At 46.0% G+C, this 13,040-nt stretch overlaps 1 protein-coding gene across 8 annotated transcripts; it reads left to right on the forward strand.

Moving 5' to 3' along the window:
* Positions 1-271: 271 nt before the first annotated feature.
* On the forward strand, positions 272-10,910 carry NR2F1 (nuclear receptor subfamily 2 group F member 1). Of its 8 annotated transcripts, none has more exons than XM_058827713.1 (4): positions 272-1,147; positions 4,256-4,783; positions 9,749-9,936; positions 10,295-10,910. In XM_058827713.1, the coding sequence occupies exons 1-4, from the start codon at positions 697-699 to the stop codon at positions 10,313-10,315; spliced, it is 1,188 nt and encodes a 395-aa protein (XP_058683696.1). In that variant the 5' UTR covers positions 272-696; the 3' UTR covers positions 10,316-10,910. The 8 variants fall into 8 exon arrangements, with proteins under 8 accessions (XP_058683696.1, XP_058683697.1, XP_058683698.1 ...); XM_058827714.1 differs by lacking the exon at positions 10,295-10,910 and adding an exon at positions 10,021-10,280; XM_058827715.1 differs by lacking the exon at positions 10,295-10,910 and adding an exon at positions 3,264-3,378 and having other exon boundaries at positions 9,749-9,882.
* Positions 10,911-13,040: the final 2,130 nt, after the last annotated feature.

A 13,040-nucleotide genomic window follows, 5' to 3' on the forward strand; every position in this document is an offset into this window, starting at 1 on the left:
ATCCTCCGCGCTCGTAGCGCCCGGACCGCGTGTGCCTGTGCCCGTGCGTGTGTGCGTGTGCGCGAGTGGGGAGCCGTGTGCCGGGCGTTTGCGCGCGTGTCTGCCTGCGTGTGCGTGTCCGGCGTGTTACTCTCCTGAATGCCTCTCCCGACAGCCTTGTTTGCCGTTTCTGATTTTGCAACTTGAAGTGGCGGCGGGGGGGGGGGGGGGGGAGGGCGAGGAGAGGCAGTGAGAGCCGAGGAGAGCGGGAGCAGAGGGGGGAAGCGGTCAGGCGGGGGTATTTTAAACAGAGGGGGGAGCGCTGGAAAGGGCAGGGAAGGAGAGGAAAGGAAAAGGAAGGGAGGAAAAGGAAAGGGAAGGGGGGGGGAAAAGAAAGAGGGAGAAAATCCTCCGTCGCCCCCTCCCCCTCTCTAAAAAAAAAATTAGCAAGAGCGCGAGCGAGAGGAGGGGGGCTCGCGGCGGCGAAAAATAAATAAAATAAAGAAAACGGCAGGAGCGGCTCCAGCCGGCAGCAGCGGCGGCGGCAGCAGGGCAGCGGCGGCCGCAGCCGAGGCGGAGGCAGGCGGCAGCAAGGGTCCCCTCGCTCTCCGCTCGCCCCCGGCGCCCGGGCGGCCGCCACCCCCCCGCCCCCCGCCTCACTCCCCGGCAGCCCGCAGCGAGACGCGCCGCTCCCCAGCACTTTTTTGGGCCCGAGATATGGCAATGGTAGTTAGCAGCTGGCGAGATCCGCAGGAAGACGTGGCCGGGGGCACCCCGAGCGGCCCCAACCCCGCCGCGACGCAGCCGGCCCGGGAGCAGCAGCCCCAGCAGCAGGGGAGTTCGGCCACCCCACACACCCCGCAGACCCCCAGCCAGCCGGGACCCCCCTCCACGCCGGGCACGGCCGGAGACAAGGGAGCGGGCCAGCAGGGCTCGGGGCAGAGCCAGCAGCACATCGAATGTGTGGTGTGCGGGGACAAGTCCAGCGGCAAGCACTACGGCCAGTTCACCTGCGAGGGCTGCAAAAGTTTCTTCAAGAGGAGCGTCCGCAGGAACTTAACTTACACATGCCGCGCCAACAGGAACTGTCCCATCGACCAGCACCACCGCAACCAGTGCCAGTACTGCCGCCTCAAGAAGTGCCTCAAAGTGGGCATGAGGCGGGAAGGTGAATATTTCTTCCCTACTATGCTATCGCTCCCCTCTCCCCGTGGCTGTGCAGGCGTGCGTGTGCGAGGGCTCTCCGTCTGTCTATGTCTGCCTGTCCGTACGCGCACACACGCGCACCTATATGCATATACATATATATATACACACGCGCACACGCGCGGCGTGCAAACACACGCACATATAAATATAAATATATAAAAATAAATACACACACGCACGCACACATATATATGTGTGTGTGTGTGTATATATATATTTACGGCTCTTCGTAGCAATCCAGGACTCTCTATATATTTCCATGCACACGTCAATCTCTTCCTCTGCCTGCACTCCATCTGGCAGCTTTGCACCAGGTTCTGTTGTTATTGTCGATGGTGGTTGGTGGTGTTTTCTTTTGCTTTTCGGTTTGTGCCTTCTGCCCTCCCTCCCGCTCCTCCCCACCCCCTTCTCCGGCACGGCCACACTCTCCCCTTTCCTGATAATTGTGCAGAGAATTTATTATTACTATTATTATTATTATTATTATTATTATTATTATTATTATTATTATTACTATAACTGCTGCTATTATTACAATCGCTTGCTAAATATTTATCATTTAGCCTCTCTCCCCACTTCCCCCTGCGCGCGCGTGTATGCGTGTGTGCGTGTGCGTTTTAGATGTGGTTTTGTCTATTGTTGGCATGAGACCGGAGGGTGGGGGGAGATACATCTTTCTCCCGTACGAGATGTGATTCCATTCAGCTTCCTTCCCCCTCACCCCCTCCCCACCCCCTTTCCACCCCATCATTTCTTTTTAAATCTGTAATACTTCTCGGTAGATTCATCTCTCAGGCTCATTTTTCCCTAAAAAAAGATGAAAGACGTGTAATTAGAGAAAGAGGAAAGAGTGTGAAAAAATGGAAGGGAGAAAAGGGGGGGAAAAAAAAAAAGAAAAAGGGAGGAAATGTGCTACTCTATCTCTGCTTCCCTGTGTTTCTCGGTGCCCCGGAGTGTGCTTCTGTGTGCTTCTGTGCTAGATTTGGCCTTGTTTTCATTCCTTGCGTTCAAAGGAAAGTTTGTGACTGAACCGTGTTTCTGTACTTCTGTCTCTTTTTTTTTTTTTTTTTTTTATTGCGCTGCTCATTTTATTTCTTCATCAAACTCCACCCTCTCCTTAAAGTCTTCATACAAATCTCGATTTATAACCTCTTTACCGGTTCTTCTCGTTTTAGCAGCATCCGCAGCCTGCATCTGGCAGCGGTGTCCCCACCATTTCCAACAGCTCTGCTATTTTTTTTTTCTCCTCCTTTCCAAAAGTTGCCTGTGGTTTTCCTTGCGTTCAGACTTATTCTCGTGCAGAAAGATTTCCTGTCCTCTTTTCTCCTCAAAACATTTTCCCTCGGTTTAAAGTTTACGCTGTGACTGTCGTTAAAAATCTTCTAAAGATGTCACATCAGCGAAATAGTTGATTTTGTGGAGCAGGGATTTTAAAACTGTATTTTATATGTCACAAGAAAAGGAATTGAATTAGGCTGCTCCAGATCTGAAAGAGCTCACAAATATGACGGCTTCATTGGTAGCTGCAGGGGCTGTTAGTAGGCACCTGGGAGAGTGGAGGCAAGCAAAAATTTTTTTGGAAAAGGAAGGAGGAGAAAAAATAAACAAGAAAGTGAGAATTGTGCACGCAGTTAAATGAAAAATATCTGCCAAGTTTACAAGTAGATTGAAGAAGGAGAGGTAGGCTGGAGGGCAGCAGGACAGAGGTCTGGCCCGGGTGGCGAGGAGGGCTCGCTGGGGAAGAAAAGAGAAAGTTGAGGAAAATGTGGCACGCCGGAAACATGAGTGATTGCATGTGCGGGTGTGTGCCAGCAAGCGTGTGCGGTTGTGCGGGTGTGTGTCTGTGTCTGCAGGGTACAAGCCTGAGTAGCCGTATCTTCCCCTGAAGTTACATTTGTTTACATGGCAAGCGGCTGCAAAGGCTGGCACTGATGGAGTAAAACAAACGCGCACACTAGGAAAAAAAAAAAAAAAAAAGAAACCAAAAAAAACCCACCAACTTTGGTCAGCTTTCGGGACTCGAGGCATGCTTACGCTCTGTGTGGAGATGGTTAATGAATCCAGTGTTTTTGCAGTTGCAAGCTTGTGCATTCACTGTGCAACGCTGACTGCAGGCTTTTGCAGTGGCAACAGCTCACCAAAGATATTAATTACACCGTCCCCTTTTTTTTCCACGAATGTTTGGCTATTGTAAGTTCGGACATTTTTGTTTTATTTCCCCCTTTCCCTTGATAATATTTAACCTTTCTCTTCCTTTTAGCAGGGAAAACTTTGCTGGGCGGGGGAGGGGGGGACTCTATGGAAAGCTGTTTCTGTGTAATAAAGTTAGCAGTGGGGAGCTGGAACGCTGCGACCTGTTCCAGCTTGAAGGGTAACGACGAGGTATTTTTGAAGAATATGGACCCATTTGGTTTTATGAATTATTTTATTTAATATTTTATTCTAAAAAGAGACACATCAGTTCACTTGTAAATTTCAGTGGTATCAGGGCAATAGGCTTGGATTCACAACAGACCTTGACTATATTTTTTACAGTTGGCTGTGTTTTTTAACTCTACTTTCTCACCACCCGGAGGATTTGTTTGATTTTTTTTTTTTTTTTTTTTTTTTTTTTTTTTTGCGTGCGGGGCTTTCTTTTGTTACGAGAGGGGAGGGGGGAAGAGGGGGTTGTGTGCGGATTTGACTTGTTTGCCTTGGCTTTTTTTTTTTTTTCTTTTTTTTTTCCCTTTCTTTTTAATCTGTTTATTTTGTGAAGCCTGTCTGCATTGTGGTCGGGGGTGGGGGGAGTGGAACGCGCTTGGCTGCCGCTGGGCTGAGGCTGCCTGAGCAAGGGTCGGGGCCGGGGCCGAAGCAGGGGCCGGGCGGGGGGCGCAGTGCAGGTCCGGGGCAGCTGCCCGGCTCCGCATGCCTCTGTCTGTCCGTGCCTGTGCGTGTGCCGGGGGCGAGGCGGTGGCGGGGAGGGGAAGAAGCCCGGCATTGTCTCCGGCTGGTTGGCAGCGCCGCCGGGGCGATGCCTGCGAGCCTCCTGGATGCACATTTCCTCTCCTTCTCTCCTTCTTTTTGTCAGCGGTTCAGCGAGGAAGAATGCCGCCCACCCAACCCAACCCCGGCCAGTACGCCCTGACCAACGGCGACCCCCTGAACGGGCACTGCTATCTCTCGGGATACATCTCCCTCCTGCTGCGGGCCGAGCCCTACCCCACCTCCCGCTACGGCAGCCAGTGCATGCAGCCCAACAACATCATGGGCATCGAGAACATCTGCGAGCTGGCCGCCCGTCTGCTCTTCAGCGCCGTCGAGTGGGCCCGCAATATCCCCTTCTTCCCCGACCTGCAGATTACCGACCAGGTGGCCTTGCTGCGGCTCACCTGGAGCGAGCTCTTCGTCCTCAATGCTGCCCAGTGCTCCATGCCCCTCCATGTGGCCCCGCTCCTGGCCGCCGCCGGCCTCCACGCCTCCCCCATGTCGGCCGACCGCGTTGTCGCCTTCATGGACCACATCCGCATCTTCCAGGAACAGGTGGAGAAGCTGAAGGCGCTGCACGTCGATTCGGCTGAATACAGCTGCCTGAAAGCCATCGTCCTCTTCACCTCAGGTGAGGGGACGGGTTGGGGATGTGAGACGTCTTGGAAAAGAAAAAAAAAAAAAAAAAGAAAGAGCAAAAACCCCCCCAAACCACCTATAGGAAAGTTAGGAGAAAATATTTAAATAGAATTATTTTTAAAGGAAAGGGACTGGAGGCCGAGGAGGCATAGCACCTGATGGGGGTACACTCCAGTCCAGGGATCAGCCTCTCCCTCATTGCCACTGATACAGGCTTTTTAACACACAGCCCCCCCCCCCAAAAAAATAATACTAAAAACCAAAATCAAATTAAGTGTAGGCAGTGGAAACATGCATGTTAACAATTTTTCCCTGTGATAGATGGTTTGAATTAACTAGCAGGAAAGTTGCATTAGCATTGCCTTTGAAGTGCTCTGGTCATAGCCTATAAGAATATAATACGTATACTATTATTGTAACCTGCAAGGGAGAATTTATAAACATCAAAGGGGAACTATGTGAAGGAAATATAGGAAAAGGAAACAAGGCAAGATAAGAGTCTGGGCAGTGTAATTTTTTAATTATTATTCCAATTATCATCATGATGTGGCTAATTGCCACCTTTCCTACTTGGATTTTTTTAATTATTATTATTTCTTTTTCATTTCAACCCATGCCCTAGCTCCTCTCTTGTACGAGCGTCTCCCCTCTTTTCCCGATTAGCAATAACTAAACAGTTCTGATAAATGTGACTTAAAACCAGGCCAAGGCAAAATTAAAAGCATTCCTGAACAAAGATGGCAAATCGTTCAAAGGCCTTGTTTAACACTGAGCAGTTTATAATCCATCAATATTTGTTGCCTTTCAAGCACGAAAGATAGTATTTACATTGTATTAAAATGACTCCTAAATTTGCACTATATTGTAATGTAGCAAATGCAGTATTAATATCGATTTGAACATCAGATAATTTATTTAGACAGGAGTATCTAATTTGTATGCAGGGTGGTCGGAGACATGTACTGTGACTGCCCCCTTTTACTTCCAGTGCAAATGCAGTCTCACAGCGTTGGAGGGAATATTTCTTTGCAAAGGATAATGTGCAAATCTTAAAACAAATGGAAGATTTACTGAATAGCCAACTCGACATTTTAATGTATTTTATCATAATAAGTCTTCTTGATGGAAACATGTTTTTCAAGAGTGACAAAGAGACCTGCCTGCATTTATCAGGGTGATTTAACTCTACAGCCTGCCTGCAGACTCTCAGACTTTCCTTTCCCATTCATTTCAGGGAGCTCATCAATACTCAGGGAGAGTCAAGGAGAATATTTTTTTTTTCCCCCAGACCCAATTTGAAGAGATTCTTCCCAAGCAGAGCTGGGAAAACGTCTGGCCTGTGCCTCAGCCCTTCCACTTGCCAAAAACCCTGTGAAGGAAGTTGCCCCTGATAGAGATATGTTTGAGGGAATATTTTATTTTTTCTTCTTTCTCTTCTCTTCTCTCCCTGTTACCCCCAACCTTCCCCCTTGAATTCCAAAACAATTGACCTTGGCTAAAAAAAGGGGAAGTGGCTTTAGAGGAGCCCCTCATTTACATATAATAAAAACAAATGTAATAACATTGGTGAGGGGAGAAGCCCCTTCCCACAGTGGAGTGGAGAATTAAGGAAGGGAACAATAATATTATTTCAGAGCAGAATCACACAGGGCATCTCAAAAAATGGAAATACTGCTGTCAGGAGTAATCTACTACTCCTTACCCCCATCCGTACATTACCACTTTTCACTAAATTTGTTTTCATTGCGTATTCAGAGGGGAATTCATGGGAAGCCTTTCGCAAAGTCCTCCAACTTTGAAACAAACTTTAAGTGACAGTAAAGACATTTTTAGGCATATTGTCCAAAGTCCTTCACTAAGGACTAAGTATCTAAAACTGGCATGGATTTCTCCTGTTGTGGTTTTTACATTTGGGCTCCAGAGAGCATGTATTTAATCTGTAAAATTCTGGACACCATCCAAAAGCTGTGTAGTAACCCCAAACCTACTCCTTTCTTGCCTCTTTTCCTCTTCTCTCCCATACCTTCCTTTTTGCTCTCATCTCCTTCTCCCTGCTGCCAAACTTTAGCATTATTAATTCCTACATCTACCTGTTCGTCGTCATAAATAAATGTTTCCGGGAACAGACAGAGACAGATAACATAAATCAAATAAATCTATTTGCAGCGCAATAAGAACTTTTGATTTCTAGTTAGATGCCAGCTGATTACATCTATATTTCTGAACACTAAACTCTTCTGAACATGTAACATGAAATACATTGCCACCACTACAAAGGGGAAGGCTGGAGTGTGTTGAACAGTAATGGTTATTTATTTACATCATTTCTTTTCCATAGACTGCAAGAAGAAATATAGAGCTTTCCCTTATTGACACACTGCCATATAAAAAAGCAAGGCACACACAGGATTTTCACATTAGCCCACTTTCTGAGCTGGAATAATAATTCACCTTCGGTAAACATGGATTGCATTATTTCTCCCATGGATTGCACCTCTCTGGGCTGCATAATCTAATCGAGTTGTGGATCCCTTAATTATTATTATTTTTAATCTCATTCTGAAGGGAGAATTGAGCCTTTTCACCCCCACTTAAGGCTGCGGAATAAAACCCAAGTGAAGGCGTATGCCAGACCATTTAAAATAATTGAAGCCAAACAGATACTATCGGCATGAGAAAATTCTGAGTTTTTGGGGGTCTAAGGCAAAACCCATGGCAAATTTTTCAAATACACACACACCCATCAGACTGATGCCCTTTTAGAGAGCAAGTTCCCCATCCCCGTTGTCCAGTGACCTGCACTTATAGGTGCACTTATCGTAAATGTCTGATAAATATTTTACTAACCTTAAGGGTATGACATATGGGACATAAAGAAAAAAGCCCTGCCAGGGTGTCAGTAAGACCCTTTCATATTGCATTGTTTGGAAGTTGAATAGGATCCTAATGCATAATGGGCAGATAATGCATGTAAAATAGCAAGATATATGTAAATATGAAATGTGATTTGTGGCAATCAACATATGAACAGGTCTGTGGTTTCGATACATATTGCAAACAAGAACAGGCCCCAGCTTTTGATAGATATATATGTTGCAACCTGGTGCTTTAGATGTTGCACCATATCATTGCATTAAAGGTAGAGTATAGATTAGCAGAGCAGTCTGGTTCAGATAATTGTGTGTCTGAGGGATGCCAAGTCCACAGCTCAGGTCAAAGGTTCTCCTCCTCAGAAGTTCCTAAATTATTACTTGTTTTATTTTTATTTTTGCTTGAGGCCACAGTATTGTAGATGAAGGTGTTCAGAAATCTTTGTAAAGTCAGTTCTTGATAAGGAAAGACTTAAGCTTCAGAAATGCTGCTGCGACGGATTCTATTTTATTTTATTCTTAGCTTCAAAAAATTTGTTAATTTATTGTGTCTTTCCAGGGTCACAGCTCTACATTCCCACTTTTATCATGTCTTTTTGGGGGCCACTAACTAATTCACATATGGATCTATATATTAGCAAAATTTGGCTTTGATCTGTTAAACTGCACCACTAGCTGACCGCCTTGCTCTGATCTTGATGGCTGGAGGTTTTTTTGGTTTTGTTGGTTGGTTTTTTTTGGTTAGGTTTTTTGGTTGTTATTTTGGTTTGGTGTTTTTAATATCCATTCTGAATCTTTGAAACTATGTGGATTGTTTCAACCGTCTGGGCATACCCACCACTTTTCCATGACTGTAGTTTCCTAGCAAGTCCTTCCACAAACAGCTGGTGCACAATTATACTCTGGCTTGGGTTATATGCTCTCAGAGATAGGATATGTGCTTATAAGTGTCTCTATGTGTGTGCAAATGCACAGATGCATCCATACCTCTCTTTTTGTGTCTATGTACACGGAATAACTTGTGTAGATACAAATGCATGGGTGTGAAAGGTTTCTGCTCTTGGATTTGTACACCTTTGCCCATTTCATGTAGTTCTGCAAGGTGCAAGACAGTTTGGGTGCCAGAAGAACCTATAAAGAAGTAGTCTCTCTGGTTTCATTTAGGCAAGGCTTAGCTGATGCAGCTCTCCCCAGATTTGTGTCTGAGACCTACAAACGCCTGCTGAGCACAAGCTGGGACTAACCTAGCCGTTTGCTACCGGATTTATCATACAGCCCGCAAAGACGTGGCAATTTTGTGATCGCTGGCAGCGAGGCAGGAGCAGAGGAGACTCCCCTGCCCCACGGCATCCCCCAGCCGGCTCCCTGCCGGTCGCTGCAGGTCCCAGTTGCTGCCTTTCTGTGATATGCAGCCATGTCAACAAACTCCTTGTGTCTCACTCTGCTTGTGTGCGGCTCTGCTTATCTTATTATTGTTATTTGCTACTACTACTACTACTATTATTATTATTATTATTATTATTATTATTATTATTATTATTATTATTATTATTATTATTATTATTATTATTATTTTCCACAATACCTTACTTTTCCTCCTCTCGGCGTTATTTAAGGGGGCTGGTCCAGGTTTCCAGAATCCTGGTGATGGGCTCCCTGGAGCAGAAACCAGGCTCGACAGCGCGGAGTGTCGGTGGGGGGAATGTGAAAAGGAAGTGTGGGGGGTTCTGTGTGTGTGTGACTGGGACGAGCTTGGTGCTGGCACTCCATCGCATCCTGGGTGAAAACACCCACGGTAGCGACGAGGCACGGCGAGGTCGCGTTATTTTTTTGGCAGCGATGCGCGGGATGGGATTGGGGTGGCATGGGGTGGGATAGGATGGGATGGGATGGGATGGGGAGTGCGCCTTTGGGCTGCCCCCCATCCTCGCGGCGTTTCCCCGTGTGGTTCCCAGCCACTAACCATCTCCCTCCCGCTTCCTCCTCCTCCTCCTCCTCCTCCTCCTCCTCCTCCACCTCCTCCCTCCACTCTCCCCCCGCCTGCCGCCGTTCTGCGGCTGCCTCCGCGGGTGCGGTGCGGTGGGCAGACGCCTGCGGCCTGTCGGATGCTGCGCACATCGAGAGCCTCCAGGAGAAATCGCAGTGCGCGCTAGAGGAGTACGTGCGGAGCCAGTACCCCAACCAGCCCAGCCGCTTCGGGAAGCTGCTGCTGCGGCTGCCCTCCCTGCGCACCGTCTCCTCCTCCGTCATAGAGCAGCTCTTCTTCGTCCGCTTGGTAGGTAAAACCCCCATCGAAACCCTCATCAGGGATATGCTACTGTCGGGGAGCAGCTTCAACTGGCCTTACATGTCCATCCAGTGCTCCTAGAGCCCGTCCCGCACCCCCGGCAGAGAGGCGGCGGAGCGGCGTAGAGGGGAACGCTCGCACGGAGGGGCAGTCGGGGTGCGGGGGGGCCCGGGAGGTGGACGCTGAACAAAAGAAAGGGCGAGTGGGAGCAGAGATGTGGCCGTGGAGGGGAGAAGGACGGACCTGTCGTCCGTGGAGGTTGTGATGTTTTGCCTTTTTTTTTTTTTTTGGCCTATTTTGGGTTTTTTGGTTGTTTTTTTTTGTTTGTTTGTTTTCTTTCGGAGAGGAGGAAAAAAGAAATAAATAATATTAATAAAAGAGACAAAAAAAAAATGAGTATTGAGGGGATATTAATCAAACCTGAAGGGGATACTGGATCTTCCAGGATTTATTGTGGACTGTTGTTGATATATGCTGTACAGTAAACCAACAAAAAAAAAAAAAAAAAAAAGCATTGAAACTGAACTGAACCTTGTGTAGAATGAAAAAAAACCTGTCCAAAACCAAGCAAACAACAACAAATTTTCCATGCGCAAACACTTACCATGAACATTGTTACTCATTTTGTAATATATTAGTCTTTATTTTCATTTTTGGTAAAAGTTAAAACATCATATGCGCATAAAGGAAAAGAAAGGAGAATTAGGGGAAAATAACATTTTCCAAATAATTATAAATCAATTGTCCTGTGTCTATGTATCTATATCTGTTTTGTATTTTTTTCTGGTTCCAAACCAGGTTTCCTGTGATTCTATACTAATAATTTTTGATATAACCCTTTGCTTCTTATAATGAGTGCGATATATGTTGTCAAAGCTGTTCTTCAAGAATTAAAATTGAAGTGAGAATTTAAAAAAAATAAAAGAATTTAGCAAAAAAAACCCCAACTTATCACCCCACAACCCATGAGTCTTGTTGCTTGAAACATGCCAACAATCCACAAAAAAAAAAAAAAAAAAAAAAAAAAAAAAAAAAGAAACAGAAAAAGAAAAAAAAAAGAAAAAAATTATAAACAGTAACAACAAAAATCTCCCCACATTTTTAACTCCTTTACTGGTGCTAAGAAGGAGAATTTAAAAAATACTTGGGAGGGGTAACCAAGTCATGTAAATTATGGGATGCTCCAAAATGGACTTGACTGTATAAGCTTAGGTCTGAGCTGTCAAGGCCTAGAAAGAGGGAGCAGGAATTGCAGTGTGATGCCTTAGGTGACCTCGCCTTACTGGGACTGCACCACAGACTCTCCACCAAGGCTGATGGGCCTATCAGGATGGCCTACCCCTTTTGAAACACCTTTTCCCAACACCTGGATTTTCTGCTGAGTTCACACCTTACTTTTTACTCTCAGACACTGTGGGCATGGATTGAAGTCACCATATGCCATCATCTCTACCCATGCAGAAGGAGGCATACTCCAGCCATGGGTCCTGTTTGTTCCAAGCCTGGTGGGTTTCAGCTTCTGGGGGTTTGGCATGGGGTTGAGGGTTTTTTTGGTTTTATCTTCTTTTTCACTCCAAGGGCTCACAGACCCCAATACATGCTCCAGTGTGCATGCCTTGTGCTTGCTGTCAGCCAGAACAGATCTCTTGCTTTTTTTCCCAACTCTAGTTGCTGTGTGTGGAGGGTATTCCCACTCCATTAATATAAAAATCCAGCTGGATGACTCATTGGGTGGTGAGCTAGTGCATTTCATGTGTGCTTATGTGCCATGGCCATGCAGAAAACACAGGCTGTGACATCCCACACCATGGCCCACCCACTGCCAGGGCCTGAGCTCTGTGCCAAAAGCCCCTTTTCATTCAGCTTGTCTTTTTTTTTTTCCCAGAAAATTAAAAATCATTTTTGTAATGGAGCTCCTTTGAAGGTAAAGGCTTCTAGCTGGTCGTGCAGATCTCTGTAACAGCTTTCAGTGCATTAATGTTTTATAGGATCTGAGACGGAGCTGTAAGAACACATACTACCAAGGGAGCTCTTTCTTAATGTATTAATAAAGCTGGATCTTTAAAAATAACATTGTCCCCTTCACACAGACACCTCCTGTTCCCTCCAAACAAGCTAGATGAGATAGACTTTTCAGTTTTGTGAAGACATGGGCAGTGTTTTCCTTTTAATTTGCTGTCCTCCGTACTCTCCTCTTTCTCATTCCCTCTCTCTAGCTCTCTCTCAATCTCTCCCATCTTTTTTTTTTCTTTTCATTCTTTATTTCTTCCCCCCCCCCCCCCTTTTTTTCTCTTTCTTTAACAAGATTCTTCAACTCACTTGGGGTTTTTAATATTCTAGGCGCAGCAGATCTGAGGTGAGAGCAGCTCTATACAGTAGACAGTTATAGCTGGATAATCAACATTACGGGCAGATCCTCTATGGGGGTATCACCCCATTCAGGACCGAGAAATGGCCTGTATTCATAGGTGCTGGGAGGGGAGGGACTTGGTTAATTCCAGACCTGAGCACAGAATTCGGGAATTAGACAGACAGACAGATATCCTCCCTTTTGTCACTCACTTGGACACTGCATGAGTGAGAGCTTTGTTCCTGCCCTTTCCCCGGGGCCTTCCCTGGAGAGAGGGGGTCCAGCAGCCCCTCCGGGCTCTCAACAGGGAGTGAGTGGGAATGCTCAGACAGGGGAGGTGCTGAAAGCAGCATTTTCAGCACTGCTCTATGGTGGGATGGGTGATTTGGGATCCAGATGAATTGCTGGTTAAAAACACAAACAAAATACATAAAGAACCCAACAACAACAAAAAACACCAAAAAAAGAAACAAACCGAAACCCAAAAAACCCAAACCCGCCAAAACAAACGAACACCTCAAACCCAAAAATAACAACAAAAATGAACCAACAAAACAAAAAAACAGCCTTCCCCCCCCACCTAAAAATAAACAAAACAAATGGGGATATCGGAAGAGAAAAACAGGTCTTGGTTTCTTCCAGTGAGATGTAAATAAATTCATTACAGTGTTACTCCGCTGATGAAAACAGATAAACTTTTTCGTAGATATTTTTCAATTAATTTTCATATTTATGAATAATA

The sequence above is a fragment of the Poecile atricapillus genome, chromosome Z (genome assembly GCF_030490865.1).
Source record: "Poecile atricapillus isolate bPoeAtr1 chromosome Z, bPoeAtr1.hap1, whole genome shotgun sequence".
Taxonomy (NCBI): Eukaryota; Metazoa; Chordata; class Aves; order Passeriformes; family Paridae; genus Poecile; species Poecile atricapillus.

Coding starts and splice junctions, on each gene's coding strand:
- NR2F1 (XM_058827712.1), top strand. CDS start 697: ATGGCAATGGTAGTTAGCAGCTGGCGAGATCCGCAGGAAGACGTGGCC. Junction 1,148..4,255: donor AGTGGGCATGAGGCGGGAAG/GTGAATATTTCT, acceptor TCTTTTTGTCAG/CGGTTCAGCGAGGAAGAATG. Junction 4,784..9,748: donor CATCGTCCTCTTCACCTCAG/GTGAGGGGACGG, acceptor TGCGGTGGGCAG/ACGCCTGCGGCCTGTCGGAT.